Source organism: Aulonocara stuartgranti (assembly GCF_965226115.1).
Source record: "Aulonocara stuartgranti genome assembly, chromosome: 13".
Lineage (NCBI taxonomy): Eukaryota > Metazoa > Chordata > Actinopteri > Cichliformes > Cichlidae > Aulonocara > Aulonocara stuartgranti.
Genome location: NC_138949.1, coordinates 25,206,741 through 25,225,737, shown reverse-complemented (window position 1 = coordinate 25,225,737; position 18,997 = coordinate 25,206,741). Strand labels below are relative to the sequence as shown.

The window sequence follows — 18,997 nt, the reverse complement described above, 5'->3', positions numbered from 1 at the left end:
TCGGAAGCAGAAATAGTCTGACTCACTTTTGGTCATATTTATATTTTTTCGTTTACTCGAAGAAAAATATACTTTATAAAAAAGTGGCAACATTTTTTTTCAAACCCGTCTAACAATCTGTCACTTGTTGACAGTTATTTCACGTCTTTGGAATAATGAAGACACTAACTTTAAAGTTCCAAGCATTAAGGAGATCTTGATTGATTTGTGAGAGCTGCCAGGGACATGAAGACAAACTGCAGCAGGCTCCGTGCACTCTGGCGCCATCCTTCCCCGGGCTGTGGGATCAACGCCGCTCTTCTCATCCACGCTCCTCACAGCTTTACGCTCTTTGGCTGCCTGAGGTGTCTGTCAACGTGAAGGGGAAGAAAAAAGTGTTTTAGAAGGAAAAATCTGAGCAATTCTTCTATTGGTAGGCGGGCTGGTCGTGAAGGGAACAATCAGGTTGATTTTGCCAGGGAGCCACCTCAAAGCATATCGGGTTACTTTGAGTGACAGCGTAACCATGGCAAATAATTTGACTAAGGCTATTGTCTTATCCTCACCATCCGTGGGTCAGATAACCGACCAATCAGAGTTCATATAATCGCTTGTCTTGCCAGTTTAGAATAATATTATTAAAACGAGCCAGCGAGCCCGGTCTCCGGGAGTAGTTTATGTTGAAACGGCATAGAAAAGGTGGAGGACGGTGGAAGGAGTAGCAACTTTCTTTCTTAGCAACTTTATGGAGAATAGTCGCCTGGGGTTTCGCATGGCTGAACGGACTTGAGCTTATTCCATAATACGCAGTTGGACTTTGCCTAACCTTGGGCACTTTTACGTTTTAGGTAACTCTTTTGGGGACTTTTTGACGCTTATGGACTTAATGCGTTTTGATTTAATGAGACACTGAGAGGAGAGACGTGGAAGGTACAATATAATCTGTATTGGTTTACTTGTCGCCATGTCCATGCTTCCGACGTTTGGTTTTACGCAAGAACAAGTGGCTTGTGTCTGCGAAGTCCTCCAGCAAGGGGGGAACATCGAGCGTCTTGGGCGCTTTCTGTGGTCCCTCCCGGCGTGCGAGCACCTCCACAAAAATGAGAGTGTTCTCAAAGCGAAAGCCGTAGTTGCTTTTCATCGGGGGAACTTCCGAGAGCTCTACAAGATCCTGGAGAGCCACCAGTTTTCGCCGCACAACCACCCGAAGCTGCAACAGCTGTGGCTCAAAGCGCACTACATCGAGGCAGAGAAGCTGAGAGGCCGTCCGCTCGGCGCCGTAGGGAAGTACCGCGTCCGGAGAAAGTTCCCCCTGCCCCGCTCTATCTGGGACGGAGAGGAGACGAGCTATTGCTTCAAAGAGAAGAGCAGGAGTATCCTCCGAGAGTGGTACACCCACAACCCTTATCCATCCCCACGGGAGAAAAGAGAGCTGGCCGAGGCCACGGGACTCACGACCACGCAAGTCAGCAACTGGTTCAAAAACCGACGGCAGAGAGATCGAGCGGCTGAGGCAAAGGAAAGGTAGGAGTATATTTACTTCTTAAAACAGACGCTAATCTCAGATTAGATTATCTTTTTTTTTTTTTTATCATTGTCACATCAAGCAAAACATAGGAGGTAGTTCCAAACTGTTGCTGAGTCACGGACTGCCACTGCTGACTCTGTATGCAAAAATAAATTTCTGACCTACATCTGGAAATTTATTTAACGTAGATAGCATGGACATATTCTCAGATCTTATTCAATCGCCACAAATTAAAGTTACACTGTGTGTATTTCTGTGATAACTGTATAAGCCCCTATTAAAAGTTGAAACGCACGAAATGAAAGACGTGTTGTCAGGTAAATTACAAGGTTATAAAAGTTGCTTTTACCCCACTTTTATGTTTTAGTAACCACACTGATTATAACATGAAACTTGACTTTCACGTTAAGATCAGAGAAGAAATATATGCAGACTACTGTGAATCACAGACACTGGATGAACACATGGTATATGCAAGGAAACATATCAGAACACGTATGAAAGATGTTTTGCGGTGTAATTGATGTGGCTTGTTGTCTGGTCTTCATATCAGCCAGGCTGACATTTCATTATGAGTCGTTTGCACATTTCAGAGTTTGGAAATTATACAGCCAGGCATGTAGAGAGGTGCGGGAGATGTGTTTTTGTCAGGTGTTCACTGGGTCGGTGTCTTCTTTCACCCCCTGGCCACTAATTTGGGCTGAAAGCTCCACGTAAATCATGTCTTCCCACTGAGAAAAGCCTCACAGCAAACCTATGAACTATGCCATACGCAGTACGCACGCGTTTCAGAATGATTAGGCCTGTCATTTATTTAGAGCTGTGGACAAGCTCTCCTCGAGTGGCCGAGGACTTCCTCAGGTTGAGCTTCTCCACGGGTCACTATGGTTAAATTAACTTGCTCTAAAAGTTTCATGCAAGTTCAGTAGTCAGATGGATTTATTATCTTCCAGTCACTCTCTACTACTGATATTTAATATAGCGCTTCTGTAGTGAATTGACCCTCTAATTATTTTTGCTGGCTAAGTGATTGCATCTGGGCACACGTGCCTCAACGTATTCTCGTGTGAACATTAATAAATAACCAGACTAAGAACTGATACATTAATGAGATTATTATGGCTGTTGTAAAAGTGTCACAACCCAATAAATATTCTAGTAAACACAACAGAATTGTGTGTGCCACTTTAATTCAAGTGTGTGTTCATGTTCATATTTTTAATGCAATCTTAAACATGTTAAGCTACAATTAGCTGGTGTCTTTGTTCCTGTAGGTTTTACTCCGAGATATGAAAATTTCAGTTCACCTAAATCTTCCTGGTTGTTATGCACTTTTTCGCAGATGTGCTGTAATTCCGCATTTGTACCAAACTGATGTGTGACTTTGGTTTCTGTTCGCAGAGAAAACAACGAGAACTCCAACGGCAACAGTCACAACCCATTGACTTCTTCTATTAATGGAAATAAAACTATTTTGGGGAGCTCGGACGACGATAAAACACCTTCTGGGACTCCGGATCATACGTCTCCGAGTCCGGCTCAGCTCCTCGGCGCAAACCCCGGTTTACCGTCCCTGCATGGCCTTGCGCCCCCGCCGGGACCCAGCGCAATCCCGGTACCCAGCGGCCCAGACTCGATGCACCATCACCACTCATTGCATCATGACACCATACTGAACCCTATGTCTTCTAATCTAGTGGACCTCGGCTCTTAAAAGCCGTCACTGAATGGAGCGCCATTTTTGGGGGAAAATAATTTACGAGGTGGTGTGAGTTAAGCTTCAAGCACTTGCGGCACGGTGCAAGGCAGACAGACTGGAACACTGCGAAAACAGCCACCGTAACAAATCATTTAGTCTCATATTCAACCTTTAAAATCTTTTTCAACAAGTGGAGAGAGGAAAACCTGCCAGTGAGCGCAACACCTCCTCTTATCCCCAAACTGAACGAGCCCTTGTTTCGGGGATTTTCTAGAATCAAGAGTTCAGAGCAGAGCACTTAAGAACTTTCCAAATATACTTAAACAGGACCCTACCGAACTTTTCCCCCCCGTTAATTCGCTTGAGGAAAATATAATTTGGAAAAAGTAAGTAAAAGTAGTAGTTTTTTGAGATGGCTTGTTTTGCTGCAGGGCTGGGGATAAAAAATTGATAAAAAGAAAGAACAGAAGAAAAGAAGGAAGAAAGAAAGAAAACTTTACCGGAATGTAAAAACGTAATATGTTATATTGTTGAAAACAATAACAATAAAGTGTCTTAATTCTTGTTACTATTAGCCTACAGTTGTTATTTTAGGGGTTTAGATTAACCTTTATCACCAGACTCTATGGGCACAAAGTTACGTGTACCCATCGCCTTTCTGTTTACATGGGGTTTTTAAAGAGAGCCATAAAAGGTTATTTTTGTTTGTTTGTTTGTTTGTTTGTTTGTTTGTTTGTTTGTTTGTTTGTTTGTTTGTTTGTTTGTTTGTTTGTTTGTTTGTTTGTCTGGGGGAGGGTGGGCTGATGGAGTATGCCAGTTAAACGTGTCTCATAGGGGCTGTGATAAGATAAAATATTCTAACCCCTTGATATTATTGTTATAATTATTTGCATTTTAATTTGGGGAGAGACTGCATGTAAACTCTGCGATAAATGATGAAACATAAAACGATTCACCTATAGTTTCATATACCCTTTACAATAAAAAAAAAAAAAAAAGAAACACGTGGAATAAAGTCGAGAATTTCTTTGATTCTGAATGATTCTTGACATTTTCTTGGCATTTTTTTTCGTCTCTTACGGGTCACCTCCTTATAATATTATAAAACCATATAAGCTGGAGGACAAAATATATAAAACGTATTTTAGAGAATCTGCACGTAAACGTCGATATTTACAGTGTTACAGAAATATTGCTTGAACGATAGTATTTAGGATTTATGATCATTTGTAGTTTCAGTTGAGGATACTTAGATATTTTTCCCTTCAGCTCATTTATGTAATTTTAAATGCAGAACAACGCACAAACCATGTATTCAGCCTTATTTCCTCAGGCTTTTTAAATGTGCTCTGAGCCACCACTTCCCAACGTTAGGAAAATACATGATCAGATATTACTGAAAATCAAAACCTGTTAGCCTCTGACACATATATCTCCTGCAAGAAGATAGATAGATAGATAGATAGATAGATAGATAGATAGATAGATAGATAGATAGATAGATAGATAGGTTTTTCAATTTTAAGGACATGAGGTCAAAGTTCATCCAAGTGATTATTGCCGATTTTTTGTTTCTTTTTAAGAAAAGCTCCGCACGCAGTCCAATGTTTTGTAAAAACATCACTCGAAGCATGTGGCATGTGGCCATGGCAGGCAAAGCTGGGCGAAATTTAGCAGTGCTTCTCCAACTGGGAACCCTGACGTTCGAGTGATGACACCTTATCTTTCCGCGCTCAGTCCGGGAGAACAAAAGTACCGTAGTGTTTGGAGTAGGAAAAAAACAGAACTGGAAACGACCGCTGAAAGAAGACACTTTGTTTGAACAGCTTCAGCCGCGCAACACCTCCAGCCTCCCTCCCGCCCCCTCCTCCCCTCTGCTGCCTGATCAGTTCGTGCAGAATAAACCTAAAAAAAACATCTTTTCTGCCTTTCATATTTCCATCATAAGGCTTTAGTACCTCCCCTATTTCAGGTTTCGACAGGCCGGCGCGTGCTCGGTGTATTTTCTGGTGTCTTCTGTATCTTCATATCAGAATATAACAGTAGCTTATAGTTTCATAATTTTCTTACATATTGCATGTTTATATTGATAAATGTTACACATTATGCATGATATACTATAATATTATTTTACAATATTACTCGCATTTTAAAAACAAAAAACGATGCCAGCATATAGTTAATTGTTAAGTGGGTGTTTTGGTTCACATGTTAATGGGTTGCAAACATTTTTTTTAATATTTGAAACAAGGGCGAAACACTCTTTTATTCGTTAATAAGTTATCCTGTAGACCCAGGTGGCTCTAATGGGAGTGCAAATATGAGAAGTGCTCTCAGAGAGTGCGCGAACTGTCTGTAGATGTGAAATATCGGTCACAGCTTCCTGGGAACAGCTTCCTGCGCCTGAAGGTCAATTACATATTCAACACAAAGCCCACAGGTTGTAATTAACAAGGATTTAAGTACACATGGGTCTATTCACAACAAGCCCAAAACAGCGGCTTTTGAGGAGACATAACACTGAATGTTTGGCCTTTCACCAAACCAACCCTACAACCCTACAAAGAGCTGTGATTTTCGTCTCCTCGTTCTTTCACTCTCTTGTTTCCCATAAGGCTTGAAATGTGAACTTGAACTGGTATTATAAGTGCGCCATGTGTGCCCGGAATGTGGAGGCTATTAAACTTTTTTTTTTTGTTGTTTGGATGTTTTTTTTGGTTTTTTTTAAACAGAAGATGAAAAATCTGCCAGCATTGAAGAAAACGCCTAACGAGGCGCACTGACGTGATTCTGCTAGGCTGGCTTATGGGGGTAAAGACCCACCAAAGCAACAGATGAGGGAGGAAAAACTGTTCGACAGATGTATCTTGTCCTGGTTTCTTCATCTGTAGGGTATTTAATCGCCTGTCAATTCACCATGTAAACAACGCCGTAAAATAGAAGCGAATGCCACTTTGCCCCAAGACCAAAATCCTGAAACAATCAGGAGAGAATGCTGAGTCCTGGCCTCGTAAAGATCACATCCATGCAATTTCACAGCAAAATGCATGTACTAAGCAGAGCTGTTCTGACCTAAGATCAGTTTTAGCTGTTATTATTGCATCTCCGCACTGTCATTAGCGCAAAAGGCATTTTACACACGCGTTTTGCCCGATTTAGTGAATGGTAGGGTGGTGATTTTTATTCATTCTGTTTGGTTTTCTCGATTAAAACAAGAAGCAAAAACAGAAAAGCCAAAATACGGACTCTTTGGTGTTAAAAACATCAGACTTTGTATTAAACATTAAATACTTAGTAGTGATTATTTATTTATTATAATCATTGTTTATATGTTTATATACTTTTGGACTCTTTTCCACAACTTTCACTAACTGTGCGACATAAAACAGCACTGATTTTTTTTTTTCAATTTTCGAATGAAACAGTCTGATTTGAAAGTTTCTCAGCTGTTAAACTAAAATTGAAAAAGTTATTTTCTCTTTCTAAAGATTGATTTATCAGCTCTGTATTCGAGCCGTCCTTTACTCATAATATCACAAAAACAAGTAACGGCGCAAAAAACAACGCGTTACCCTATTAATCTATAAGCACTGATTGTTATTGATGCTGTCACACTCTTTAAAGTACCTAAGAGTTTCATTAAAAATCTATCATCTCCACGTGTAGATTTTTATGTTTATCTATTATTTTATAGTGCAGATTAGGAGGATACATTTCCATTACATTTTCAGCAATCTGAGAAGAAACGCTGTCGTCATTTAGGACTTTGAGTGACGATTTCTTTCATCATCGACTGAGATTTTGTAATGAAATATCCTTCAGATAAACACGCGATAAAGATGTTCTGCTCGTGTATTAGCAAACTATTGAGAAGATAAAACCGCTGAATTATTATTGTATGAGTTATAATTAAATACTGCGAAAATGTATTTTGTTACTATAAAAACAGAAGCTTTAAGATTTAGATTTTTGTTCCGCATTTCTGTCTCTTCTCTGTGGATGAGTTAATCAAACCTATTTAATCCACATACTTCACCAAATCTGAATATAAAAGGTTTCTTTCAATACACATTTAATCCGGAACCTTTTGTTAAGTGATGTTAACACACTTAATAGAAATGTCAGCTACAGAAACGGTGGTTATAATGTGACACGTTATTGGCCCCAGTGGGGAAATTGTCTTTTGACTTAGACCCCCTTCAGGGAGGTCAGAGGTCAAACTTTTATGGCAGCGGCCTCAGAGCTGGAAGGGATTCACTGTTGTTGCTCAAGGAAACTTCAGCAGAGCAGATAGGCTTAGACTCAGGTCCTCTGAGTCATGAGCACTTTTAAAATGACCCTCAAAATAATTACGGACAAAATGTGCAGCAAATGATGACTCTTTGATTTTGTTGGCAATTTGAAAGGTTTTGTGTGGCCATGAGGAAGACAAAATACAGAACTAATATATTGAAACAAAGGATTGCATTAATGTAACCAGTTAATAATTCACCCCACTTGTTGACTGCAACGGTTGGTAGCTGTCCTAACAAGTGTGTTAGACAGCTGGGTTTTACATTACTGATACACTGCCACTGTAATGTGGAGTCTAAATCAGACAGCAGAAAAAAATATCAATTGCATACACAATTACATCTTTCTTCTCATATGCACAGAAACAAGAAAAAAAAAGTTAAATCTTTATTTAAGCATCCATATGTTTTGAATGAAGTCATAATCATTAAAAGTTATTATTACATTTTGCATACAGGTCTGAATTCTTTTCAGGGTCTAGTCTTTTTGATTGAGTTTAGTATATATATTTTTAGTGGATACATAGTGTACACCATATGGTTCACATCTAACAAGTAAATGATCCCTTTATTGATCCTGAGGAGACACAAATCCCTCGGTGGTTACATCAGGAAGGACATCCTAAGTAAAAATCTGTCAAATAAAATATACTGCACTACCTGCTGAGGTGGCTCTTTCTGAATAGGACAAGAGCCGAAAGTAACTTTACTGGATCTAAACTGTCAGACTCAGTTAATAGTTAGCGAAGAGGACATACTCTTCCCTCTCTTCTTGTTATAGTTGACATCAGACTGTTCATCAGTGCACACAAAAGAGTCACGTGAAATGGGAAGAACATATTTCAGAATGAAATTCCTCTTTCATAATTTGAAAACCACCTTTAAAAAATGAATGCAAACATGTGTCACTGTCAGGAAGAGGAGAAGCTGGAAAAAAAAATGAAAAATAGAAACATTATCCTTCACCTTTGATAAGTTTTACCAAACGATTTTGTGTTTTTAAGTATAAATATAATGCATGGCCTGAATATTATTTGTATGCATTTAAAAATGATATGGATGTCAACATAAATCATTCTCAAAGAAATCTTTGTTATTTTATGAAAATATTTTTAAATTGCGTAACTGGTATTATATTTAAAATAAATCTCCAATGTTTTATGAATGAGGGAAGTTTTGGCCTTCTTTTAACTATAACATTGATATTGATAGAATCTGAGATACTTACTGGCATAAATTTTTTTTAGAATACTTGCCCAGTTCGGACACAGAGATTAAAGTTCATCGTCAGTGTGGTGGTGGTTTGTATAAAAACGTCCTCCTTCTTCATTGCTTACCCAAAATAAACATAGCTAGTTGCAACAAAATCAAAATGCAAAGATTCTAACTATTTCTGATGTTGGTAATGATTAATATGTAGGAGCAAAAAAATGCAATACATATTTGGGATTATAATTAGTTTGGCTGAATAAATTATTTTGTGTTGTGAAACTATAACTTCTAAAATACTGAAAAGCATATTTGGACTTTGGAATAAATGCTGAATACTGAATAAATACTAGTAAAAAAAACCATCAACATTGATAGAGTGAGACCATTTGATATACTTTGTTTTAGAATGCATCTTTATGTTTTGTTTAGCTATTTTTCTCTTTTAGTTTACAGCACTTTGAGCTCAATCGCAGTGTTAACATTATTGATGAACCCATTGATTTCACCTTCTCCTCGGCCATTATGCATTTTTGGTGTATCAGGTGTGTCCCATAAAACAGGATAAAACTGTAGGGGGTCTGGCGAGTGAGGAGGAGGAGGGGGGTGGCGGGGTGCGCGGTGTTTAGTTACGGTCAAAAACGAGAAAGAGAGAGACATGGCGAGGGGAGTACGAGCATTAATGCACTCCCTGTGTGCTGGACGTGTACTATTACAAAACACACGCTCTCACACACACATAAGCACACTGCGGGTGCCTTTTGCTCAAGTAAAAGGTCACCTGGCAGACAGAGTCCTGACTTCCATCCTGAGACCTGAGACAAGGAGAGGCATATCAGGAAATAAAGTTCAGTTAGAGGAAACCACTACACTTTTTCACTTCAGTAACACACAATTAAACGGTACAAAGTGAAAACAGGAACACTATACCTTAAATCCCCTTTTCAGCACTTCCAAAAGATATACAGTACAATGGGTTTTAAAGCACTACAGGATTCCTGTTTAATGTAGATTTCTAAGAAAGCATATAGGCAATATTTCACTATGTTGTTAATTATGTTGTTGATTATTGTGCAATTACACACGAGTCACCACTAATGCATTAAGTAATATGTCATAAACCAGTTATGCACAGAGGACATGATTTAAAGAGTTGGTTTGAAAACTAAAAGAACTTATTTTAGGAGGTTTCAGTCTCTTTGTTTCACTGAGACGGAGGAAACGGTTGTAGTACTAATGTATATGAGCGTGCACACTACAGGGTTAAAGAAGGCTCACCTGGGCTTTTTGCCCCTACTGTAAATTCCAAGATAGAGGACAGACACAGGCTATTCTGATCGCATTAGGTTCACTCCGATAGTTTTTCCAGCTATTGTCACTTGACACCATTCCATTAAATCTGTCCAGCTAAAAGATTAACAGCACCATTCTTTATGCTTTCACTGGGTGTTCACTCTGAACGCCAAAGGGCAGGTTAAATCATGCACAAGATTTTCATAGTGTGCTGTGTTTTACGTTCAGCCTATCTAGCCTTTTTACTTGATGTTATATCAGCTAGCAGTGCACGGTGACACAGATAAATTATAGTAAAACAAGTTCATTAATCACAGCCCAGCTTTTCTGTTTTGTTAGTAGTAACCAGCTTGTATTATGATCAAACCTGTGTGTGTCTTTTTTAGTCCAGTAATAATTAAATGGTACTTTTATTCATTATTCATTTAAATTTAAAATACATTTACATTTGTGAGATGAGAACTTCTGTGGGTAGATGCAGGCTATGCTGCCGAGTCCATTAATACACTCTGACTTTAGATAGCCGTTCTTATCATTATGATGCACATGATCACTAAATTTTAATGGTACAAAGTTGAAGACTTTCTTATACATTGCTTTGCATACGTTACTTTATGTAACTATTATGAATGGCCAAGACATCAGTATAGGACAAATTCTGCATATTATTCTAGTGTATTCAGTCTCATCTGACAGCTAACCGTAAGACAACTGCCATTCTGAGAGAACTTTGTATCAACTTAAATAAATGATCTGACTTCGGTAGCTTTGAACTTTACCAGCATGAATGTGGGTTGCACATATAAGATAATCTGCCTGACAAGATAGTCTGGCACTCTCTCCAATTTTTAAAAGTAAAAATTATTGTTAGTTTTCTTTTTGTTGGTGTATTTTAACTGAATTTTGTACATTGCCCAATTTGCTGTAATTTGAATCATGTTTTCCTGAATATTGCACAGAAAAGGATGACAACTAACACAAAAATGAGTGAGTGAAAGAAGTGAAGATGGGTCTTGACACAGGAACAATGTTATGCTTTGTTCAAAAAACTATTTGTTGCTTTAAGGGATTAAAGGTTGTGCAACTTATTCACATCCTGCTCAGAGTCTGTCTGTTCCAAGTAAGGAGCAGGAACTTCCTTCTAATTTCGATCAGTCAGTATTAGTGTTGATTGTGCACACTAGACCTGTATGTCTAAGTGTGTACAGTGCAGGTTTGTCTGTTTCCAATGAAACGCAGTAACGGGTTCAACCTGCCAGACTGTTGACTCACCTTACAGTATGCATGAACATGCTTTGATGTTGGCACTGTGCAGAAATATGAAGGAACTTTTCAGAAACTGCTAAAAACAATTTGCATATGAGTAATGGTGCACAGTACATTATAGCATGTAATTTGCAGGTTATAGTTTTAATATTAGTTGCTCTTACTTCATATCATTTCTGTAAATGTAACCACAAACTTAAGCATGGTTACAAAGAAGAGAGAAACAAGAAAAAACAAAAGACAGCTTGTTGCTTCTAATATGCTTTCCATGCACCAGAGAAGGAGAGCTTCTCAAAGTTTCACTAAAACACTCATTGCCACGGATTCACTCCACTCAGTACTGTGCAGATTTGTCGGAAGAGTAACAAAACCTCAGAACAGAAGTGATGAAGGGTAACTATTTGGCTCTCTTCAAAATTTAGGGGAAACGACTGGAGCAAAAGGCCTGGAAATCATGACCGCTGCTGCCACCTAGCGATCAGTATGTGTAACCGCATACTGATCAACATAATAGACCATAAAACCAGTGCGCAAACTAGATACTCCAGCAGATGGGCTGAAGCGCAATAAGCAGGTAAAAGCATAACAGCAAAATGAGGAGTACTGGGTACTTCTAACAAAGTACCTATATAATAATAATTAACAGTTAGGTGAAAACTGTGAAAACAATGACACGTCTTCATCAAGGTCGACAGGTGAAATCATTCATGCACCCATCTGTGTTTGCACAGACTAGGAAAAGTAAGTATCGTTTGTCCTATTTTGCATAACTGTCAAACACACAGGAAACCAAAAGTTGCATGAGCAAACATTAAGACAAACATGAGTAAGACAGCATGAATGACCAACAGTAGTTTTACAATGATACCTGTAGTTAACTACACATTTCAATAATATGTTTGTTTGTGGCTATATTGAACTTTTTTAAAATATATTTTCAAGCATGCTATGCGGCTAAATATGTAACTAGAGCCCAAGTATGACGTTTACTTTTAGGTTAAGTTAAACAGATTGAGCTCATGGGCGTGGTGTCTTACTGCTGCACAGAGATACACTGTTTTGTGATAACTTAGAGTTATTTTGAAACATGGGCAATGTAATAGTAAGGGGTGATGCTTCACAATGACAGGCACATTTTGACTGGTAGAACAATGGTTTTCAAACCCACATGTCTGTACAAAAAACGGAGGAAGACATAGAACTACAGCTTTCTGATTCTCTATCCAGCCTTCCCCTTGTTTCTCATCTCTCCACTCTCTTCCCCATCTGCCCAGTTCTTCCTAATAACTTACACTAGACTGGTCCCCGAGCTGTGGACTCATCTTGTTGTGATTTTTTCCCTCACCCACAGCAGTGGCAGCTGCTTGAAGTCGTTTTTGCTTTGTTGCCGTTAACTTGCTGCTTGATTAGCTCCTCCGCTGCACATCAAACGTCCCTGGGTTTCAGCCAAAGCAATTTTGTAGTGCGAAATGCAGAAAACATGCCACGGGTATAATTTCACTACACAATAAGAGGTAGACGTAGATGGGGGGTATGTGTCAGTGACCTTAAAGCTTCTGTATACATCATTTGTAATTTATTGCACACTTGACTTGACACACACACACGTGTAACTACTGGAATGGATCTGGAAGCCATGAATGCCATTAGCAGCTTGAATAGGCCGCAAGAAATGCTGCATGTGCTTTAAAGTAAATGCATAAAGTTCGATGGTGGAAAGCTTTACATGTGATACATTTTTAGTGAAAGTATGCTGGATCATTTAATACCTTTTGTTTCCATCCCATGGTTTATCTACAATTGTCATCTCATGAATAAAAGGAGTGAGCTCATGATGACACCTTGTGGTTAAAGTTGGCATCTCGTAGCAATTCATTTTCTGCATAATGACTCCTATCCATACAACAGCTAATCTGGAGCATCTCATTCCTATCTTATTCCCACAGGTCCATTTAAACTCAAACCAGGAAAGGGAAACAGGACATCCTACTGTAGATATTACCATGTGATTACATGGTACATGGATGCCAATTAACAATTGCAGCAATGGCCATAAACTTTGGCTTTATAAGATCACAAACTGACTCTAATATTGCTATTTGCAAAATATATTGATTGAACCCATCCTGCCAATACATTAATGCCCATAATAAAATCTGGTTTCATGGCAATTTGATCTTAAGATAAAAAAAAAAAAATACACTTCCACTTCCTTACACACAACCAAAGGAAAGAACAGTTTATGTGACAAAATAAACATATAACACTTTAAATGTTTTCGGAAGTATTTTTCCTGTTTGTTCGTTTTTGTCAGGGGTATGATAGTCAGCTGAATGGAAATCTGACTGCTACAAGACATGCGCCAGTGTTGCATGCTGAAGTAGAAAAGATCATGCAGCTGCCTTATAAAGCTATTCCCAGGCAAAGAATCCCTCCAGGCAACTTCATGAATGTTCCCAGTAATGCAAATGGAAGCAGTTTAGAGTTTTCACTCCACGAATGTTTTTTCTGGTGGATGAATCACTAGATGGCAGTATAACATAATGAGACAGCTAGCAAGTATATAAAGTTACAAGACGCTGATGCACTCATAGAAGATGGTGTGTATATATATATATATTTTTCTCACTCATTCACATTTGAATGAATGAATGAATGTGAGGAAGTGCTATCTTAATCCCAGAGCAAACACTATCAAACATCTCACTCATCTCTCCTCCCTGGGGGGTAACCAATATGCTAGAGAGGATTACATCAGGGAAATCAGAAGAGTGCACATTTGCGCATCGCCCACTGACACTGTCACACCAAGAACAGACACCACTGGGTTAAGCCAATTGACCATTTACATGGCTCTCAGCCTCTCCCTTTGGCCTCACTCGATTTTCTCCAACTGTTCACGTTCAGTTCTGATGCTGTTTGCAAATGTGTGTGTGTGTGTGTGTGTGTGTGTGTGTGTGTGTGTGTGTGTGTGTGTGTGTGTGTGTGTGTGTGTGTGTGTGTGTGTGTGTGCATAAAAGCAGTCAGAGAGAAGATACGGAAACTAAAGGTAAATATTTGATGATGGAGTAAAGAAGAGAGCATATTGCTATATCTGTTGACAGATCAATACCCAGTCAGTTTAAATAGTTTTTTGAATGAATGATTTTGGTTCATTCTTTAGCTGAACCAAAATCACTGAATTTCCTTAAAAATGTGAACTTGTGAAGGGTTTTTGCTGTTTCGAACTGTAACTGCTCCTGCTTCATCCACCTCCACAGACGTACATTAGGTCTCTGAGCTCTGAACACTTGGCCATGTTTTCTTTCTCCTCTCTGTCTCTTATGGGAGCTATGCAGCTGCTGTTGCTTGATGAACTGGACTGAGTGAAGGGAGTGCAGAGGACAAGGCCGGTGTATGCATCAATAATGCATGTGTTTTGGAGGCCACCTCAGGACAGAGGCCGTTTTTAAAAAGGGCGCTTTAAAGGTGCTCCACAACCGAGTCCTGTACAGGAAGTTATTAAAAATAGAAAAAGTGGTTAAACAAAACAGCCAGCTTCAGCTGAGGGCCTCTACCACATGAGCCAGTTATTAACAACCAAGGTTCATGTTACACGAACATCTTAACTAAATGCTCTCTTAGATGATAAACTGTGAAGGATAAATTTGAAACAGGAATTTAAATGAAATTTCTTTTCTCCTTTTTTGTTTTTGTTTTTGTTTGCAGATGCTTAAGCTCCCCCCCATCTGTACCAAGTAATACCTTTCAGCTGGAATCCTAATGTGTGTTACAGAAGGTGGAAAGTGTAAAATGATAAGTATACATGCAGTCATGCAGTATGTAGTTATATTTGAATACAGAATGTAGTTTTGTTTGTTTGCCTAAATTTATGTATGTTACATTTTTTTAATTCACATTTCAATTAATATTCTATGGACTCTCTGATATAGACAAAGTACATGCTCTTAAAAGGTACATTTAAAGTCGACTGATCCAAAGTGCATTTTTTACTCCAGGCTCTATTTGCTAATATGTCTATAAATGTTGGATGTATCGCCATCTAACTGGTTGAACTATAAATCAACTCTAGTGACCCCAGATAAAGGTTGCTTATACACTAACGTCAACTTGAAATCCAGCCGAAACCGCTTTAGGATATATGAGTGAGTGCAAAATGGGAAAGTGAAAGTGATCGCTTATGGCATGCAACATGGTGGGATGCACTTCTCCTCTTGCAAGGATTTAATGGCAGATTCAGGCCTGGTTGCCATAAGCATTTCACTGTCCCTTTACAGTGAACCCTTCTCTGTTGCATACTTTCTGTCCCCCCCCCCCCCCCCCCCCACCACCACCACCACCACCAGCACCTCCTGCTCTCCACAATAGGGGAGTTAAACTCTAAAAGGCCTCGCTCCAGCGGACACCATTATTCTCCCCTCTCTGTGACCATCACTACCAGTTCCCCTATTTCTCACAGACTGGTCAGTCATTTGGCTCCTTGCCAGTCTCTGTAAAATTCTGGGTATCAGTTTTGAAAAATTAACTAGGGATTGGTGATTCCATTACAGTCCCTGGCATCTGAATCCTTGAGCATTAAATGCAGTGTTCCAACATTGTTTGACTTTCATGCTATTAAACTTTAAAGACTGCATCCTGTACAGTGTATATACACTATGTGTGGGGATGATGTGACTTCACTGGCCTGCAGGGATGTTCATGCCTACCATGACATCAACTAGAGCACAAGGAAGGTGCACTGATGGGGCAGTTTGCCTTTCTGATGTATACTGATAATAAAATTGTTGTAACAAGAGACATCTTGTTACAAAAATTCCAACACAACTTTTACATCAACAATTAAGACATAAAGCACTGCAGCAGTTGTGATAAACTTTGTTTAAATTCAAGAGAACCTTGAATTTTGGTGCCTTTTTTCTTCTTCTTTGGAAGTGCTTGACAAAAAGGTAACCAAAGCTTGGGGTTATTTTTTTATTTTATTTCACACGATTCCTCTAGATGGCAGTCAAGGAACACGTTTGGCCCTCCGCTCAGCTCTTCCTGGCCACCGCTTTCCACTCACAGTATGGACTTTTCCTCTGGTCGGCTGTTTGAGAGGGGGTCGTTGGCATCCAGGGTAAACCTTTCCAAAGCTTTGTAAATGGAGGTTAAATTGATAAGGACACCCAGGCATCAGTCAATCCCCGACCTTTTGTTCGGTACATGGGCACAAAAAGGAGGCGTGTCACCGGGCAAGCTTTACTAAAGCTGATGCTTTTATCATATTTCACATATTAGTCACATATGCTAATCATTTATTGCTCAGTATATATTTGTATAACTATAGCCTCTTTGCGCAGACTCTTGTGAGCTGATGTCTCTGTTTCAAAAGCAGATATAGGTTATATAGGACACGGCATAGTCGGGTCAGCGTTACCATTTTATTCTTTTAGCTTTATTTCGTCAGAAATACCCCAAACACTTTGAGCTCATCAGAGTAGACCCAGCATCTTTAACTTAGATATCAGCTTTTAGATATACAGTGTCCCTTTGACTAAATTGCTTTCTCGTCATTGCTGGTTTTGGAGCACTAAACAAAAACACATGCCAGAATTGTTTTTGTTTTGATTAGCTTTTGAGAGATGTGCGTCAAAAAGACAAACCGTTTAGTTTAGCCTATGATGTAAAGTGCCTTGTGTGGCATTAGGCCGAAATAGAACCTCGTTTACGGTTAAAAGGGACAGATATTTTTTTCATGCATTGCCATCCCAAAACCTTAGTGGTTAAAGAAAAGGTTGGGAGTGTCGGCCTATGAAGTGTCTAAGCACAGCGGAACCGGGTGTCTGTGTCCAGGTTCATTCAGTGCTTTCAGCGGCCGACCAGTGGGCAGGAGCTCCAGCTGACAGACAATAGCCTTCAGCATCAGACCAGGGAACAATCACCAATTCATGGAAGGAATGGGGTGGGGGGGGAGTAAAGAGGGATGTGTCACCGAAATGTACCAAGACCGAGAGTACATACGGGAGGGAGTGTGTTTCACAAGTTTCTTGCGAAAAAATAAATAAAACTAAAAATCCAGTATTATCATTATTATGATTTTAACCAAGCACGAATGAGGGGCAATTTAACCCTTCGGTGTGCTGAAAGACAAAATAAACCAACTCACCCCCTCTTTAATTTGTGGCACATGATGTGTATAATGTCTGTACGTTCACGGCGCATTTCCCATTGCATGCATCAGTGCCGTGTAGTACCGTACCATGCTAAGAAGGCCTGAGAACGGCGGTAGAAAACACAGGTGCTGGGGCTCCATTTAAGCTGCTCAGCCCTCTGTCCACTCGGTGTGCACAAGCCGAGAGATCACAGCCTGCACCCAGCGCCCCCACCCCAACACGCACATACAAACAGCTCCATACGTGCTGGGCGTATGTACACGCGCGAGAGGAGTGGGATGGGGTGGGGGGGGGCTCATATTCGCTTGAGTAAGCTAGATTTGGGTTGCTGTCATGTTATGCTTGTTTTAAAAAGATGAGGCTTGTGCTATAGAAGCCTACACTAATAAGCATTAGACTGGAGTATTTCTTGACACCCTCTCGCCTCACATGCACACTCACTCCTCCCAACCTGACTGTGAAAGAGAGAGTATGAGCCCATCTGCCCCCCAGTAGCCTTCAAATTTAAAAAAAGAAAAGAAAAGAAAGAAAGGGGTGGGGGACCTTTTATCATTTCTTCTACCTTGTGTGACCTCCAATTTACAATTTAATGCTCAAAAACTTTTTTCCTTTTAATGTTGCTCTCAATTAAAAAGTGTGTGCGTGTAATAAATGACTTGCATGAAGGAAACTGTGTGTGTGTGTGTGTGTGTGTGTGTGTGTGTGTGTGTGTGTGTGTGTGTGTGTGTGTGTGTGTGTAATGAGGTTTGGGGGGTCGATCAGTTTGCAACAAGCAGCAGGTGCATGGCGCCGGCATTAGTGAAATCAGCACAATTTACGTGCACAGACGCATTTTATCAAAACTACACCATATCAAAATGTCTCGTCAGACCTGCCTGCTTTTAACCACGCAAAATTATAAAACCATCGATCTCATTCACCTATAACCTAATAGCAATACAACTGAATTAGCTGGGTTTTTTTTTTTTTAATTACTTCTTATCTATCATAACACATTTGTTAATGCTTACATGTATAGGTATTTCTTGTAATCTGTCTATTAAAATGTTTGGAAGGATAGTTGTGTTGAACTGTGATGGTAAGGTGAAAAAACAACGTGTAATCAATGCAGACTCAAAGCATTTGGCCTCTGCAGAGATGGCTAATTGCAGCTAATATTTCACATAAAGACCCGGAAAAAAAGAGAACAGTAGTTCCCCGTCTAAAACACTGAATGGCAGGTCACGGTCATACAACTATAAATTACCACTCGGTCAAGAGGAATGCTGGGAGCCCTGCTTCTTACCTACTGAAGAAAGGAGGCACAGAAAGTTTAGTCCAAAGGCCCCGTTCATTCCTGCACTGACAGCCGTGCGGCTGAGGCTATAGGAAAACTGGTGCTCTTTGGCTGCTGCATGAATACACACCAATAGAAAAGTTGTGTTCAGTTAACCGGTGAAATCCGAGAAAAAACGGGGCAGGGCAAGTATTTCTCACCGCCAACTCCGGTCTAATAGCCCCCTCCTTCCTCTGGTCCCCTATAGTTGCGTTGACAGTGTCTGCATTAACTTCTTTGTACACGATGTTATAGTTGAGAACG

General features: G+C 39.7%; 1 protein-coding gene across 1 annotated transcript; it reads left to right on the top strand.

Annotated features, from left to right (window-relative positions):
- Positions 1-422: 422 nt before the first annotated feature.
- Positions 423-4,209, top strand: six2a (SIX homeobox 2a). The gene is made up of 2 exons (XM_082557054.1): positions 423-1,503; positions 2,909-4,209. The coding sequence occupies exons 1-2, from the start codon at positions 944-946 to the stop codon at positions 3,219-3,221; spliced, it is 873 nt and encodes a 290-aa protein (XP_082413180.1). The 5' UTR covers positions 423-943; the 3' UTR covers positions 3,222-4,209.
- The last annotated feature ends 14,788 nt before the right edge of the window (positions 4,210-18,997 follow it).

Coding starts and splice junctions, on each gene's coding strand:
- six2a (XM_082557054.1), top strand. CDS start 944: ATGTCCATGCTTCCGACGTTTGGTTTTACGCAAGAACAAGTGGCTTGT. Junction 1,504..2,908: donor GCGGCTGAGGCAAAGGAAAG/GTAGGAGTATAT, acceptor TTCTGTTCGCAG/AGAAAACAACGAGAACTCCA.